A 16,623-nucleotide genomic window follows, 5' to 3' on the forward strand; every position below is an offset into this window, starting at 1 on the left:
GGAGAAAAATGGCTTCGGGTGTAACACACAAGAAGCCTGTAAAATAACCAACTTTCAAGAAGCAGCAATCCCCTAAATTCAAATGCACAGTAAGGTCCATTATTTATTTATAACTAGTTAAAATTATTTGCGACAGCACACAAACCCTTATCTGAAACTTTTATGGGAACCAATGTGTTTTAGAATTCTTAATTTACTGGATTTTAGAAAGGCGGTAACTTGGATGCATTATAGAAAGCCCCCAGTGGGGTCTGAGACTGCACTCTGTAAGCAAATACATAACTGTTTTTCCAGCAAAACAGACTCACACTTAAAGAGAAGAAGACCAACTATAGCCTTCCTCTAGTTCTGGTCAGGTTTGGCTGCCAAGTTAGATGTGAGGCCAAACTTACTGAAAACTTTCGGTTTTTTGTAACTTTCTGGCTTTCAGAATTAAGATAAGGGGTTGTGGACCTGTACCACAATATCATAAGATAAATTTACTGTTAAACTAATATTACAAGTTTTCAAACTTAAAAAAGACAGTACCAAGTTGGAAGAGAATTTAAACATGTTTTATTGTCAGAGAATGTCATTTGATGAAACTCTCCATCTTTTTACATAGCTCCAACAAAATCTTTACAAGAAAACCTGGCCTCTTGGAGAGAAAACGCAACACATTCCTAATCCGCATGTTCTTTAAATTAAGACTTATCCTGTATACTGGACTTTAAAGCAATTCGTGGAAGTGCTTCCCTCATCACATCTTACATAATTTCACCCACAATATAGAAAATGCTTATACCATTCAACCACTAGGATCAGGAGAACTGACAATGCAGAGAAAACCACTTAAGTATGCATTTAGCAGTTAGGGCCCAGAGTCCAGCTAAAATAAAGGACAAAAATCACGTTCTACCTAAGGCGGGTGGTTCCAAGCCATCCAGGCTGTGGTCACTAGACCGAGAACACCGTCCTAACTACAGAAAAGGAGACTCGAGCTCCCAGCAGTCCCCGCGTGGAGGCGGGGCAGGGGTTTGCCAGGCCCCGGACGCGGAGGCCCGAGCTCGCGGAGGATGGCGGGAACTGAAGAGCGACCGTCCGCAGTTCTCCCTTATACCCTTGCCCCCGCGACCCGGCCCCTTCTCAAGCCCTCTGCACGGTACCTGTCCCCAGGACTCTCTTTTTTCTTTCCCGCTGCGGCAGGGACGGTACTACCGGGTCTCAGATGGCAGCGCGGGGGCGACGACCCTGGGGCTGGGGATGAGGGGAAACCTGGCCTAGCGGGCATGCAGCGCCTTGTCATGTCGGCGCCGCTGGCGACGGCGGCATGAGCTGTAGCTGGAGAAGTTGGATGCGTGGTTGCCGTCTTGCTGCTGGGACTCGGGGATGCTGTCGGAGCAGAGGTGGGCGGCACCCCCTTCTCTCTTCATGGCGGTTCTCTCTCTTCGGAAGTGACTCCGGTGTGAGCGGGAAGGAACCTGAGGACCCACAGGGGGCGGGTCTTACTTGAAGCGGCGCGTTCTTATTGGCCGGCACGGGGGTCATTCCAGTAGTGGTGCAATAGAAAGCCGTAGCCTCTCAAGAGAGGGCAGGGTTTCGGGGGAGTGGGGTGGGGAGGAGAGAAGGAACACTGTCCTCCCCCCCCGTCACGTGCACAGGGTGGGGGTGGGGCGTCTCGGCGTTCGGGCCGCGTCCGCCTTGGCGGGCACGCGGGGTCCGGAAGGTGCGGGTTGCCAAAGGCGCTGAGGTAGCTGGCGATACCCGTCTTGAGGAAGAGGAGGGGCAAGATTTGCTGAGGCAAACCCAAGCCCAGCAGCTTCCCTCAGTGACGATGGCCAGTAGTTGGGCTTCTTGTGTCACACAATTGTGCCTCAGAAATCCCCAGCTGTTCATTACATCGTTCTCTTAACATCTTAGGCCGAAGTGCCCTGATGCTGTCACCATTTCCTCGGTAGTTGGCACAACCCAATGTGAAGACTTGTTCATTGTGTGAGGGTTCTTGTTGAGTGCTGGAGTGGCTCCTCTCTCTTTTTTTTAAGAAGGAAAAAAACCATTGAAATAAAGACTTTTTATTACACAAACGCATTTTGTTTCTCAGTTGCTGTGATGAGTTATCCATAAAGTCTCTGCAGCCAGATTCCTTAGAGATTTTTGAGAGGAACATAAGGTCAGCTTTCAATTACTGATGTTAAGTGTGGACAGCATAGATTAGTGAAAAGTGCCAGCAGTCTCCAATCCTTTGTAAAGGGTTTGTGCTTTGGAGGCTGTTAGCTAGGGTTTTCCCTACAGACTGAGAGGATGGTCTGAATAGCTCTGAGCTTCATTTTCCACATCTATAAAATGGGCATTCTACTTCTCTGGGTAATTGCTTATAAAAATGATAAGCCATGCAAAGTGCACAGCTCAGAGACTCTCATGTAGTAAGTACTGTGCGAATTAATGGTCTCTTGCCATTGTTCTTTAAACAGACTGTTTAACTTACTATAAAATCTTCCAGAGATGGGTCTGATATTGTTATAATAACTATTAACCAAAATATCAGTCTTAATGATATTCAAGCCATAACTGTCAGGCCTGTTCAATCAGTTGGATGAAACAAAATCTTAAATGACACTGAAGAATTTAGACAGGTCTTTCAAGTTTATTGTACTGAGATTTAACTGCTTCTGTAGCTAAGCATGCTTGACTGGCCTGAAGTTCACCTCCTTCCCTCACCTGTTAGCCCTCAGGAGAAAGAATTAATGAGGAATAAAGTGGCTAACAGGGAGGGCAAAGTGGAGGGTAGAAAGTAAACTGAACATACAGGTCTCTCATTCATCCACAAAGTGTATACACGTAGGTGTATACTAGGTAGTAGGGATGTAGGAAAGGAACTACTGAAATAAGGGGCATTTTTCTGCTCCCAATATCTGAGAAGTTACTATACCTAGCATTGTTTCTTAGATAAAAAAGAATATAATAGATGCTCAAAATGTGTTGGATGGTTAGTGACTTATATGTTTATTAAGGGTTTTTTACACGTTATTTTCAACCTCTTGTATAACTGTTCTGGATGTTACTACTACACTAGCAAGTTCCTATTTCTGTAACTGCACATCTATAAAACATTTAATCTGATTCATTTCATTGCATGCTCAGTCCAGAAAAAAGAGTAATGCATAAAAGCATGTTCTGCATGATCAATTAGTTGCTTTTCTTGGATTATAGTATTTGAATCATCCAGCCTCCAAGGTATCGCTTTAAAGGCTGTACTCATGCTACCAAACAATAGTTTTCGAATTTTCTTAATCTGAACAACAGATTATGGAGTTAAGTGAGGCAAGAAATCCCTTGATCAATAAATGGAGATGGAGTCATAATAAAAACACAATTTTAAAAATCTCTTAACAGGGAAGTAGTTATCTAAATCCTCAATAAGCATCAAGGTTCTTCTTTGTTTAAACTGTGTTTGAGAATAATGCAGATTTAGGTTGCAGGGTGAAATATGCTCTACATATCAACCAGAACAGCTGGGAGCTTCTGAAGCTCTTCCCCTCTCCTGTAAATAGTGTTAGTCTTATTATGTGTTTTTAATCCCTTCTCTTACTTTGAATTTGTGTGTGTATATATCTCTATCTCTATGTACATAAATGGCCTGGAAGCTGTACTAAGTGAAAGATGTTGCCCATGAGGAGACCAGGGGAGAGAAAAACGAGTCGGGCTGGGGTGAGAGGATGATGAATAAAGTAGACAGGACTGAATTAGAGATTTAAGACAAAACCTCAGCCAAGATTGGAAAAGTAAATGAAATGAAGACCAATGACCATAAAAGGCTAGTTTGAGAAGATTTCTGTGGATGAGGAAACAAAGACCACAGGAAGGGAGTGGCTTCTAGGCATGAGGGTTCTATGCGGTACTCCTCAGCACAATTTAGCACCCTGTATTGTTAAAGACAATAGAGGAGCACAGACCCTGGCCCTGATGGGAAGGGACGAGTCAGTCACAGAAACAATGTTACCTGCAAAACAGATCAAATCTGCTGGGAGCCTCAAGCCTAGCCTGGGAATCCTGAAAGGAGGGACAGTATAGCTGATGCCAGAGATACAAACAGTCACAAAAAGAGAAAACAAGTTAGGGAGATGGGCTCATGAAGTACCTTTGCAGGCAGAGACTCCGAGAACAAAAGGTCAGTAAGTTACACAGAATGTTACTAACAAGCTGGGAACTCTTTTGATTCTACAGTAATGACACAGTTTTGCTCTGACACTGCTACCCTCTGGAAGAAACCCCAAGGCTCTTATTGGAGGGTGCTCCAGGGCAGACTGAAAGACAAAGATGGGTTTGCTGCAGAACTGCCTGCTGGTGACCAAGAATGTGTGTGTGGAGAGGAGAGTAGAGAGTGACCTGGGAAAGGGGATAAGGAACAGATTCTGAAAAACAGGAAATAATTAACTTGAAAGCCTGACTGAGAAAGACCACGTGATGATCTGAAGGAGGGAAGGAGACCTCCAGCCTCTCAAGATCTGCACGAATCACTTTGCAAATAGATGCCAAGCTCAAAACTGCCCAACAAGTGCTTGGGAAAAGCACTGTGCTCAGTCACTCAGTCATGTCTGACTCTTTGTGGCCCCATGGATTATAGCCCACCAGACTCCTCTGTCCATGGGATTTTTCAGGCAAGAATACTGAAGTGGGGTGCCATTTCCTATTTCAGGGGATCTACCTGACCCACTAGCTTGGTTTTAAAGGGCTGCTGGGGAAAAACCAAGTGTAATATGATATCATGTCATGTCCTGAAACTTAAACTTCCTAAGAGTTAATTAGAAAAACTGCAGAAGCAGATCTAATGTTAAGGAAAGTTTCTTGTTATTTCATTACGGAATGGTGGAAGATACTGTTTCCCACACTTTAGAACATGAGTAACATATTTGTAATTTTTGACATACCTGAATGTTTTCTATATTAATATTTAACTAATAATTTTCTATAAATCACTTTTATTTATTTATTTATTTTTTTAATAAATCACTTTTAAAATTCAAACATTTATTTTAGAAGAAAACTTAAAAATCATTTTCCCACTTAGGGATAACTTTCCAAATGAAAGCTAATTCTAAAAGCTAATAAATAATAACTAGAAAAAAGTCTCTATGTTACTAGTTTGGTAGGCATAGATATCATTCATCTTATCTGAAAAATAAGAGACTGTAAATAGTGGTTTGGGAATTCCAGCCTGAATCAGGTGTTTTTCACATTGGGTTAGCCACTCATTACAGGATTTTGAAATTGATGTAATGAGTCACAGGCCACATGAAAAGAGAAAGACAATGGAATAGAGAGTGCACATAGTGTGTGAGTATGTGTTGTTTTGCAAGACTTTTACTTATTTCAGTTGCACATATGTATTTTATATGGCAATGATGTAAAAGGTATTTCTGTGGCCCTACTGTGGGCAGTGGTGGAAACTTGTGAAAGTTGTTGCTGTAATCTGTATTCATATTTCACACTTCTGTGTATTTGTGAAATAGAACAGCAGAAGCTGCTTGGAGGGCAAAAGATAGGCTTTCTTTGGTCACTCCCGCCCGTGGGGAGGGTGGAGAGACATAACTCGGGCTCCCCTTATGCCCTTTTAAGACCATATTTTCCAGGAGTGGGTGAGGCTTGAAGAGGGAGGCACACTGTCTTTTCAAAGGTGCTTGCCTTTACCCCTCCCAGGCTGTAAGAACTTCAAGATGGGAAGAAGTGGCTGAAGTAGCCCTATCAGATCCCTCCTTGTCTTCAGTAATCTTGAGACTGTGAGGAAGAAATAGGAGGAAAGGGAAAATGATACAAAAGAGATAGAAGGACCTTATATACCTTGTCCAACTCACCCCTCACGTGAAACCCCAATACCCTGCAAAGAAGAGAGTCTCTTTGAGGATAATACATCTGATCTCATACTTTTGCAATGCTCCTCCCAGAATTCAACACACCTGTGATGACCTGTAAGACCTTTCTTTATCGGGTTATGACTTGCCTCTTTAGAGGCATTCTACCACCACTGTTCCTTAAGCTGTAAACTTGCACAGCACCAAAATGCTAAACATACCTCTATGCCAGGCATGACAAGATGGCCTCCTGAAGGAGCCATCTTTCGTTACTTTCTTTTTAAGCTTCCAAAGAGTTATTTTGTAAAGGTATGGGGTAACATTTAAAAATCAAGAAATTTCACACAAAATTCTAGATTCCTGGCTCCAAGAAGTACAAAGAGGGGTCTCATATTTCTGTCTACAGAGGCTAGATAGATAAGTACGTGAATCAGGTCAGTTCAAGGCCACCAAAGCCTGCTTGGCCACACAACATGGATGCTGAGGTAGCAATAAAATGGAGTAATTTAGCTGAACTCTCAACACTTGCGATGGCTTCCCAGGTGGCTCAGTGGTAAAGAATCTGCATGCCAATGCAGGAGATACTGGAGACGTGAGTTTGATCCCTGGGTCCAGAAGATCCCCTGGAGGAAGAAATGGCAACCCACTCCAGTATTCTTGTCTGGAGAATCCCGTGGACTGGGAGCCTGGTGGACTACAGTCCTTGGAGTTGTAGAGTTGGACAGGACTGAGCACACACACACTCAACCCTTGTTAACGATATAAACTAGTATGGAACAATCTCTGAGATTGCCTAAGTGAAAAATTGAGTTGCAGAACAGTGTATGCTACAGTGTATACATGTGCTATTGCTTATATAAATAAAAAGAGTTATTTGTATGTATGTGCCAAGACTATCTCTGGAAGGATGCTGTGCTTCCAAGTAACTTCCTAATGCAACATAGTATTCTACTGTATGGACTGGCCCATAACTTAGTTAAGTCAGTTCCCTTTCAGCCTTATATTACTGATAATGATGCAATGAATACCTTTATACCTTTATACCCATCTTTGTGAACATAGAAGCATATCTCTATACATTGGGAAGGAAATTGCTGGGTCAAAGGACATGTATGTTTTATATTTTGATAGACAGCAGCCATTGGTACTTTCAAATGTCTAACCTGAGCATAGGTAAAGAAGCTCATAACAGCAGTTGCCTCTGGAGAGAGGTTTTCCCCTATTTGTGAAAATTATTTTATCAAGTGCATATATTACTTTTTCAAAGAAACACATATCCCTATCTCTGCCTATCTGCTGCTGCTGCTGCTAAGTCGCTTCAGTCGTGTCCGACTCTGTGCGACCCCATAGACGGCAGCCCACCAGGCTCGCCCATCCCTGGGATTCTCCAGGCAAGAATATGGAGTGAGTTGCCATTTCCTTCTCCAATGCATGAAAGTGAAAAGTGAAAGTGAAGTCGCTCAGTCATGTCCGACTCTTTGCGACCCCATGGACTGCAGCCTACCAGGCTCCTCCTTATTATATCTATCGTCTATCTATCATAAAATAAAAGAACCAATGGTTTTGGATGAAAAGTTACACTGTGTTAAATTAATTGCTTTCCATGAAGACTTCACCAGATATCCTCCACTATTTCTATTAGCTTCTGTTCATTTCTCCGTCATTTCCCTTCCACTTGCCACTGACGCCCTTGTTCCTGCCTCTTTTGGAGGGCAACGTGGAGACCATTAAGTTACCTTCCCTGACCAGGCATTTGGTAGTAAAAACATTTTTGGTTGGGTTCTCAAACTCAGTGTGTCTTTGGCAGAACCTATTATCTTCCCTCCTTGACCTCCAGATTTAAGGTTCTCTCCTCCTGTATTTCTTATCTCAGTGAATGGTTTCATCATCTTCCCTCACCTGTCACTCAAACCACAAACCTGGGAGTCCTACTAATCTCTCCCCTCTGTCACCCTCAGCTGCCACCTGTTATGTCATCAAATCAGTGATTTTGCCCTCTAAATATCACTCGTGTCCTTTCTTAGCAAAAATAAAAAGGATGAAAATATAAAATATTTGAGCAGACATGAGGAAAACAGTGCTCTCATATATTGCTAGTGGGACTGTAAATTAATTTAGCCATAACCACACACACACACACATCTGATTCTTTTTAGAACAAAGATATAGGCAAATACAAAGAATGATATTACAACATATTCACCATTCTGAACTCACATCTATTAAAAAATTTTAATCTTTTACTTCTCTTTTCTGATTTTCTTTAGTTTTCCTTTATTTTTTAGAAGTCTTTATTGACTTTGTTATGACATTGCTTCCATTGTTTATGTTCTGGCTTTTTGGCTGCAAGTCATGTGGGATCTTAGCTCCCTGACCAGTGATCGAACCCACACTCCCTGGGTTGGAAGGTGGAGAGTCCCAACCACTGGACTGCCAAAGAAGTTCCTGGTTTTCTTTAATTTCATAATAAAACATTATATGTTTTAAAGACATATAACATTATTTATGGGAGTAGCTAAGTCTTTTTCTTATTGACACTCTAGTTTAATTCTCTTCTCTCCTACTCCTGTGGTTTTCAAGTCTGCAAGCCTCATATTCCTCATTTTTTCAGTTCAGTTCAGTTCAGTTCAGTCGCTCAGTTGTGTCCGACTCTTTGCAACCCCATGAACCTCAGCACGCCAGGTCTCCCTGTCCATCATCAACTCCCGGAGTTTACCAGACTCATGTCCATTGAGTCTGTGATGCCATCTAACCATCTCATCCTCTGTCAGCCCCTTCTCCTCCTCCCTTCAATCTTTCCCAACATCAAAGTCTTTTCAAATGAGTCTGCTCTTCGCATCACGTGGCCAAAATATTGGAGTTTCAGCTTCAACATCAGTCCTTCCAGTGAACACCCAGGACTGATTTCCTTTAGGATGGATTGGTTGGATCTCCTTGCAGTCCAAGGTACTCTAAAGAGCCTTCTCCAACACTACAGTTCAAAAGCATCAATTCTTCGGCACTCAGCTTTCTTTATAGTTCAACTTTCACATCCATACATGACTACTGGAAAAACCATAGCTTTGACTAGATGGACTTTTGTTGACAAAATAATGTCTCTGCTTTTTATTATGCTGTCTAGGTTGGTCATAACTTTCCTTCCAAGGAGTAAGTATCTTTTAATTTCATGGCTGCCATCACCATCTGCAGTGATTTTGGAGCCCAAGAAAATAAAGTCAGCCACTGTTTCCACTGTCTCCCCATATATTTGCCATGAAGTGATGGGACCGGATGCCATCATCTTAGTTTTCTGAATGTTGAGCTTTAAGCCAACTTTTTCATTCTCCTCTCTCACTTTCATCAAGAGGCTCTTTAGTTCTTCTTCACTTTCTGCCATAAGGGTGGTATCATCTGCATATCTGAGGTTATTGATATACATGTATTTATATCTAGTCATAAAAATATAGAGGATTATTTTGTATATGTTTTAAAAATATGTACATTTTATTTATGTATGCAATTCATATTTGCCCATTGCAAACAATACTTCATAGACATCTCTGTACATGTTTCTTTTCACCCATGTGCAAGAATTTCTATGGGTTATATAATCAGAATGGAAGTTGCTGGGTCATAGGGTATTTGCATTATCAAGTTTATTGTATGCTACCAAATTGCTTTCCATAAATGGCTGAATTAATTTACAGTCCCACTAGCAATATATGAGAGCACTGTTTGCCTCATGTCTGCTCAAATATTTGATATGGTCATCCTTTTTTTTATTTTTGCTAATCTGAAGGGTGAAAATGATTTCTCACTGCTTTATTTTGCATTCTCTTAATTATTAGGTTGGGCATCTCTTCATAAGTTTGGTAGTGGGGCATTTAGATTCTTCTTTTGTTAGCTACCTTTTTCTATATTTCATCCATTTTATAAACTCATCTGTTTTTCTTATTGTTTATAAAATTTTAAAAATGCATATTTTAAATACTCAAAAAATCCTTTCTATCCCCCCTGCTGCACCCTGATACAGGCCCTAATTGTCCTTTGCAAAGTATGTTGCAACAGCTTCCAGACTGGTCTTTCTGACTTGTATTTGCCCTTCTTCATTCCATCTTCCACATTGCAGCATGAACCATCTTTCTAACAAGCACATCTGAGCAAGTCACTCCTAAATTCATTACTGATGGGGAAATGAAGCAAAAACTAAAACACCACCATCCACAACAGAATCACCAAACAAACCAATTTTAAAGGCCTACACTCTTTGGTATACTGTATAGGTATTCCATGATCCGATTCCTCTCTACCTGTGAGAGGCCATCACCCTGTTCTTCCCCATCTGTCTTACCCATTCAGAACAATGGTATTGGCCTTTCTTTGAACACATCAGCCTCGCTCATGCTTCCTGGCTTTTGTGCACCCACCTGTACTGCAATCTTGTCCACCTAGAAAAAATTTCTCTGACTTCCCTAAAAAGACCTAGCTGATCATTGCTCAACTCTTATATGCACTATGCGTGCTGCCTTGCTTCAGTCATGTCCAACTCTTTGGGACCCCATGGACTATAGCCCACCAGGCTCCTCTGTCCATGGGATTCTCCAGGCAAGAACACTGGAGTGGGTTGCCATGCCCTCCTCCAGGGACCTTTCCAATGCAGGAATCAAACCCATGTCTCTTACATCTCCTCATTGGCAGGTGGGTTCCTTACCACTAGCACCACCTAGGAAGTGCAAAGGAAGAGTGATTTTTTCCAGGCCCTAGTTGCTTCAGACTTACCTGTAGGCTGGAAGTGTGTAGAGCAAAGCACTGAGCAGCCACTCACTCTCAGCAGTTCAACACAGCTTTTCTGTGCTCCATGTCACAGAACTCCACAATACCCTTTATGACTTCACATGGAAATGATTTTTGTATATATGTCTTCTCTCTAGACTGGAAGCTTCGATAGCACAGGGCTCTGTCTCTTGGTCTCAAGAGGCAGTGTATCAGAGTGGTTAGGAGTGTGGGCTCTGAAGCTAAACTGCCTGGGTTTGAATCTTATCTCTGTTACAGTTTGGGAAGTTGCGTAGCTTCTCCATGTGTCAGATTCCTCATTTGTAAAGTAGGGATAATAATAGTACCTATCTCATCTGCTTTCATTAAATCAGTTAATAAATATAAAGCGCTTATTAATAGCCAAAAGGTGGAAGCAAGTCAGGTGTTGACTAACCTGAGTCTCCTGTATCTGTATTGCAGATTCTTGACCACAGAGCCACCAGGGAAACCCGAATTAATAAACAAAATGTGGTACATATATACATATACATATATACATACATATACATATATATATACACATACAATGGAATGTTTTTCAGGCTTAAATAGGAAGGAAATTTCTGACGTGCTACAACTTGTGTTAACCTTGAAGACTATGCTCAGTCAAACAAACCAGTTGTGAAAGAGCAAATATTGTATAATTCCCATTATATGAGGTACCTGTGATAGTCAAATTCATAAAGGTAGAAAGTAAAATGATGGTTACCAAGGAGTGCCAAGAGGGGAGAATGAAGAGTTAGTGTTTAATGGATATAGATTCAGTTTGGGAAGATGAAAAGTCTAGAGATGGACGATGGTGACGATTGCTCAACAGTATGAACATACTTCATGCTACAGAACTATGCATTTAAAAATGGTTAGGGAATTTCTTGGTGGTCTAGTAGTTAGGACTCCATACTTTCATTGCTGAGGGCCTGAGTTTGATCCTTGGTTGACGAACTAAGATCCCATATGCCTCACAGCCAAAAATAAAAAGATTAAAATGGTAAATGTTGTGTTGTGTATACTTTGTTACAGTAAATGAAAAAAGTGCTTATAATGATGTCCAGTATATAGTGGGTGCTCAATAAAGGTTAATTCTGATTCTGTTTATTAACAACACATTATTAATAATCATTCATTATCCTCACTGTCCTTGAGCTATTGTATCCTCAAGTGGGGCTAGCTCCTACAGCTGGGTCAGTTCCCCCAGTCTGTCTTCTGTCCAACCTTAACTTCCTCTGATTTCCTGACACAAGGCCACTTCCTCAGAAGGAGATTTCTAGGGCAAGAGGATATACTTGGTGTAGGAGCCTTGCTAGCCTAGGCGACACTTGGGTATCCCCCAACTAAAATTTCAGGAGTAACACCCACTGTGCACTTAATCCTGGTTTGAGTCTTGGTCAGTAGTGACCCCTGCTTCCTCCCTTCTTTCCCCAGCTCATCCATCCCAGGCACCTAGCTACCATACCAGAAATAACTGGAGGTGTTAGAAAAATGTGCTGTGCTGTGCTTAGTTGCTCAGTCATATCCAGCTCTTTGTGACCTCATGGACTGCAGCTCACCAGGCTCCTCTGTCCATGCGGATTCTCCAGGCAATTGAAGTGGGTTGTCATGCCCTCCTCCAGGGGACCTTCCCAATCCAGGGATCAAACCCAGGTCTCCTGCATTGCAGGCGAATTCTTCACCGACTGAACCACCAGGGAAGCCCATTAGAAAAATACAGCACATTATTCTGCGAATATTCTTTGCACTTTAAAAACCTGTGCTAATTCCGCTCTAGTCCTCTTCAAGCCACTCACCAAACCCACGCTTTTGCTCTTCTCTTCACCCTTGAAGCAAGCTTCAGTCTGAGGTCTCAACATGTAGTAAACCCAAACCATCCGTTCCAAGATACCTCCAGAATCCAGTTTCCCATGTTGGGGCCTCAAATAGTCTTTACCATAATGTTCTTTCTCTGAACTCTTTGAAGCACAAAATTCTCACTTTGTGTTCTTATGACCAGAACAGAAACAAAACTTTTCTGGGTAGTTGGGAGCAGGAAAATATGCTTTGTTTTTGTTTTTTAGAGCACAACCTAGAAATGCCATGCCTGATTTTCTAGAGGCTCTTGAAGTGCTGCTGGCTTAGATCACAAATGAAAAATTCAGATGTAGACAGGTGTAAAAGTCAAGTGCTCAGCCTGGGGGATTCTGGGTGGCTCCAATTCAGCAGAGCAAATGGCAAAACAACAGGTGTCCACAGATGTACTGACCCACAAGGCACTCATACTCAAAGCTCGCCTTCAGATTGAATTCTCTCATTGAAATCTGCCCCCTCAGTCTGACCCCCATCACCCAGTCTCTGCAGGGCTCAGGAAATTATGCATTCTGTTGGCCTTATGTTACAGGTACCAGGAGGTTATGTGTGACTCACCCAGGATTAGCTGGCTTTAGGACTCAAAGTTCTGACATTTTCAAGCTGTTTATTAGTCAGAGGACATTGCAACCTACCTACAGAAGTTGCATAATAATTAAAACTATAGTTGGAACAAATGCTCAGGGCTGACCACACAGGACAAAGACTTGCTGAATTGGGAACCCAGTCTAGGGTCCTCAGAGCCTTAAAGAGTTGTCTTGAAATAAGACATTTGCAGGATGGAGAAGAAGGAATACAATGAAACAAAAGAGTCAATATGACTTTCCCTAATTGGAGGATCAAAAATAGGGTTGGTAAACCTTGTAAATCAGGTATTCCACTTACTGTGTCTTAAGGTAGTCAGGAACTAGAGCCAGAAACTATTAAAGTAAAAACTTTATAAACTTTGTACCACCCCACATCTGTTCTTATTGTTATTCTGTGTTTGTTTCTTGGTATGATAATGTGCAAGCATGGTCAGTTGCTCAGTCGTGTCCAACTCTTTGTGACCTCATGGACTGTAACCTGCTAGGCTCCTCTGTCCATGGAATTTTCAGGCAAGAATACTAGAATGGGTTGCCATTTCCTACACCAGGGGATCTTACACACACCCACAGTGGGAGGGAACAGTTCACCCAAGAAAAAAGGGAGCTGAGCAGCAGCAATTTCATGTGTGAACAAAGGTTGCTCATAGCAACACTGTCTGTAATAGAAAATTGGAAATAACCCAAGGGTCCATCAAAAGGGGATTGTTAAATATAGAGCAGATTTACTGTGGAATACCATTCAGCTATTAAAAAGAATGGAGAGAATATAAATGTGCTGATATAAAAAGATGCCTGAGATATGTTAAGTGAAAAAAGCAAAGCACTAACAGTATGCATACATAAAATCCTATTTCTATATGATGTTTCCTTATAAGGTGAGGCATGTTATATGTATCTGCACTTTCTTGTATGTATACAGACAGTGTCTGGAAGGAAATATGTTAAAAAGTTAATTGTGCCACTTCCCACCTCTGGGATTGAGATTTAGGAGAGATATTGGGGAATTATTACTTTCAACTTTGTAACTTTTATTCTGTTTGAAAGTTTAAAAAATATTTATAATTAAAAAAATTGTGTTTTTTTTGGTAAATCTTCTAAGGGTTGCAGCCAGGATAATTTCAGGATTTACAATTTTTGGAAAGCTGTCCTTCAGTTCTAATTTCAAATAGGAATGTGGACTTTAGTTTCCTGATTTCTTGTTCCTTCACCCAGGATGGTGGACAAAGCTGCAGTTGTTTTTTTTTATTTTTTGGTGGCCACATGACATGTGGGATCTTAGTTCCCCAACTAATGATCAAACCTACATTCCCTGCATTGGAAGTGTGGAATCTTAACCACTGGACCTGCAAGGGAAGTCCCAAAATTGCAGTTTGAATATATATTCTTTTCAAGCACATGTGGAATATTTATGACCACGTTCTAAGCCACAGCAGGATTCAACAATATGCAGGAAATGATAGCATGTAAACAACATTTGCTGTCTACAATGCAATAAAATTATAAATCAGTAACAAAAGTACCATATTTAAGCAATAGTTAAGTAACCAAATCAAAATGTAGTCTCATTCTAAATTCTCTAACAGTGATAACATAACAGAAAAACTTCTATTAATGAATTTTCTCTGATTTTTACCCTCACCCTTAATCATGATGAAGATATTCACTGCTCCTAAGTTGAACTATGCTGTGACTAAATGAACAAGTCAGTTTATTTGTTTCTATCTCATCTCTTCCCATAAAGGTTTGAAAGTGATTCAGTTGCTTGAACTCAATTCTGAATATGGAGGAACTCTCCTTATCATTGGTTATAATGCTAATGTATTAAAGCCATAAAATTCCTCCAAGATCCTGACCCATGGTGACAGGCATGTTGAAGGATCCTGTTTTCCTCTGGAGAGAAGCCCACACCTGCCAGTCACAATAAACTTTAGATACTGACATGGACAGATGCCCAAGATATATCTTGTGTGAAAAAGAAAAACAAGTTATAAGACAATGTGTATTATATGTAGTATTAGATGATCTAATGTGGAAACTAAGGGTGTGCCTGGTGTGCCAAGGAAGCAAAAGCAATTTTCAAAAGAATATATATTTAGTTTAAAGTACGGAAATAGTAATTAAAGGAAAAATAAAAGCTTTGATCTCCATATGCTTGTTTTATTGTTCAGTATTTTTATTTTGAATGAAACGTGGATGGGGTACATAGTAGTAACCCTTTTCATAGTAACCCTGTTCAGGATTAGGGTTGCCTAAGTTCTATTGATAAATCTAGCCATGATTTAATAATACGATTTTGTAAAATTTTACATATACAATAGATGTTCATCTATGCATAAAAAGCAATCTGGACAAATACACTTAAATACACCTCTAATTGAAAGTGGTTATCTCTGAAGGATAGAGTTTTAATTTCCACATTACAGATTTCTGGAACTTTTAACATTTTTTACAGTGAGTAGAAATTCTTTTGTAATCAGGAAAAGAATGAAAATTGAAAGAACAAAATAAAACAAACTCATTTTAGGCAGCAGGCAGTTAGAGCTTATCTGGAAATATCACTCATTAATTGTGTGCTTGTGTAGTCTTACTACCTGATTTCAGCTCCTGAGACATTGCTGCCAAATTCAGCTACAAAATCTTTCCCACAAGCACAACCTGAAAGATCACCCTTATGCACTGCAGTTTCCTGTGACATCTTTGTGACCTTCCGCTGCCACCTCTGATCTCTGGCCACACTCTTCTTGTCCCCCTGTCTAGCTTGGCTTGGTGGGAATTCATCTAACTGTTAAGAATCCCAATCTGTTCTTCTCTTTTCCAGCTTGGGTCAATCCCCTGGGACTGACATTACTGCAGACCTTCTAATGGAACCTTACTTCTTTTTCCTATATAAATAGGCCTTCTGGCCATTTTTGTGCATAATTCATAACTTTATGTAAATGTTCAGGCAAGCTGGATGAATGTAAAATGTGGACGTGATCCATTAAAGATATTGAGCACAATAAGTTCCTAAAGCTGCACTTGAATGGGAAATGGTTGACACCAGGCAGAGGATGTTTGTCAGTTTCCTGACAGTCTAGGGATGAAGGATAAACCACTGCAAGAGAAGAGCAAGACAAGAGGTGGCTAGTTGGCAGCAAGGAGAGAGCAGTTTGGGGAGGTGAGGATACTGAATGGTGGTGAGGGGTTTTAACAGATGAGAGACTTCTCTGGGTGGAGAATTCATCAGGGTCTGGAGCTTCCTGAAGACAAAGGCTATTATTATGGCCACCTGGGATTTACAGGGCTTTAGCTAATCCTGGACTTGGAGACACACAGATTACCTGTCTGGCTTATTTCTGAGTGTGTCATACAGAGCACAAAACCCAGTAAAAGAGATGGAAGAGCAGAACTCCTGTGAAGTGGAAGGGTCCTTCTCCAAGGTGAAGTTGATGGCAAGTCAGAGTAGATAGGTCTTGCTTGATGAATAGCTGGCCACACAAAAAGAGAGGCTCTGAGAAAGACTGGGAAAAGGAAAGAAAGGGGACAGAAGCAGGCCAGTGAGCACTTCCAGTATTAGAAAGAAGTCAACAGCCAGG

At 41.1% G+C, this 16,623-nt stretch overlaps 1 protein-coding gene across 20 annotated transcripts in view; it reads right to left on the minus strand.

Annotated features, from left to right (window-relative positions):
* The window catches only part of SLF2 (SMC5/6 complex localization factor 2), a 65,331-nt gene extending 52,287 nt beyond the window's left edge, over positions 1–13,044 (minus strand). For 7 of the 20 annotated variants that reach the window (XM_081548149.1, XM_081548115.1, XM_081548121.1 and 4 more), the window contains exon 1: positions 10,587–10,622. Coding sequence is in view for 6 of the 20 variants with exons in the window: in XM_081548069.1 (XP_081404195.1) it covers positions 1,146–1,285 (140 nt within the window). In the remaining 14 variants the exon portion in view is untranslated. Of the gene's footprint in view, positions 1–898; positions 1,436–10,586; positions 10,623–12,406 lie in introns of those variants that run through there. The other 13 variants (XM_081548069.1, XM_081548096.1, XM_081548061.1 and 10 more) reach the window with 5 other exon arrangements.
* Positions 13,045–16,623: the final 3,579 nt, after the last annotated feature.

Source organism: Giraffa tippelskirchi, chromosome 2 (assembly GCF_054371585.1).
Source record: "Giraffa tippelskirchi isolate mGirTip1 chromosome 2, T2T-mGirTip1v1.2.pri, whole genome shotgun sequence".
Lineage (NCBI taxonomy): Eukaryota > Metazoa > Chordata > Mammalia > Artiodactyla > Giraffidae > Giraffa > Giraffa tippelskirchi.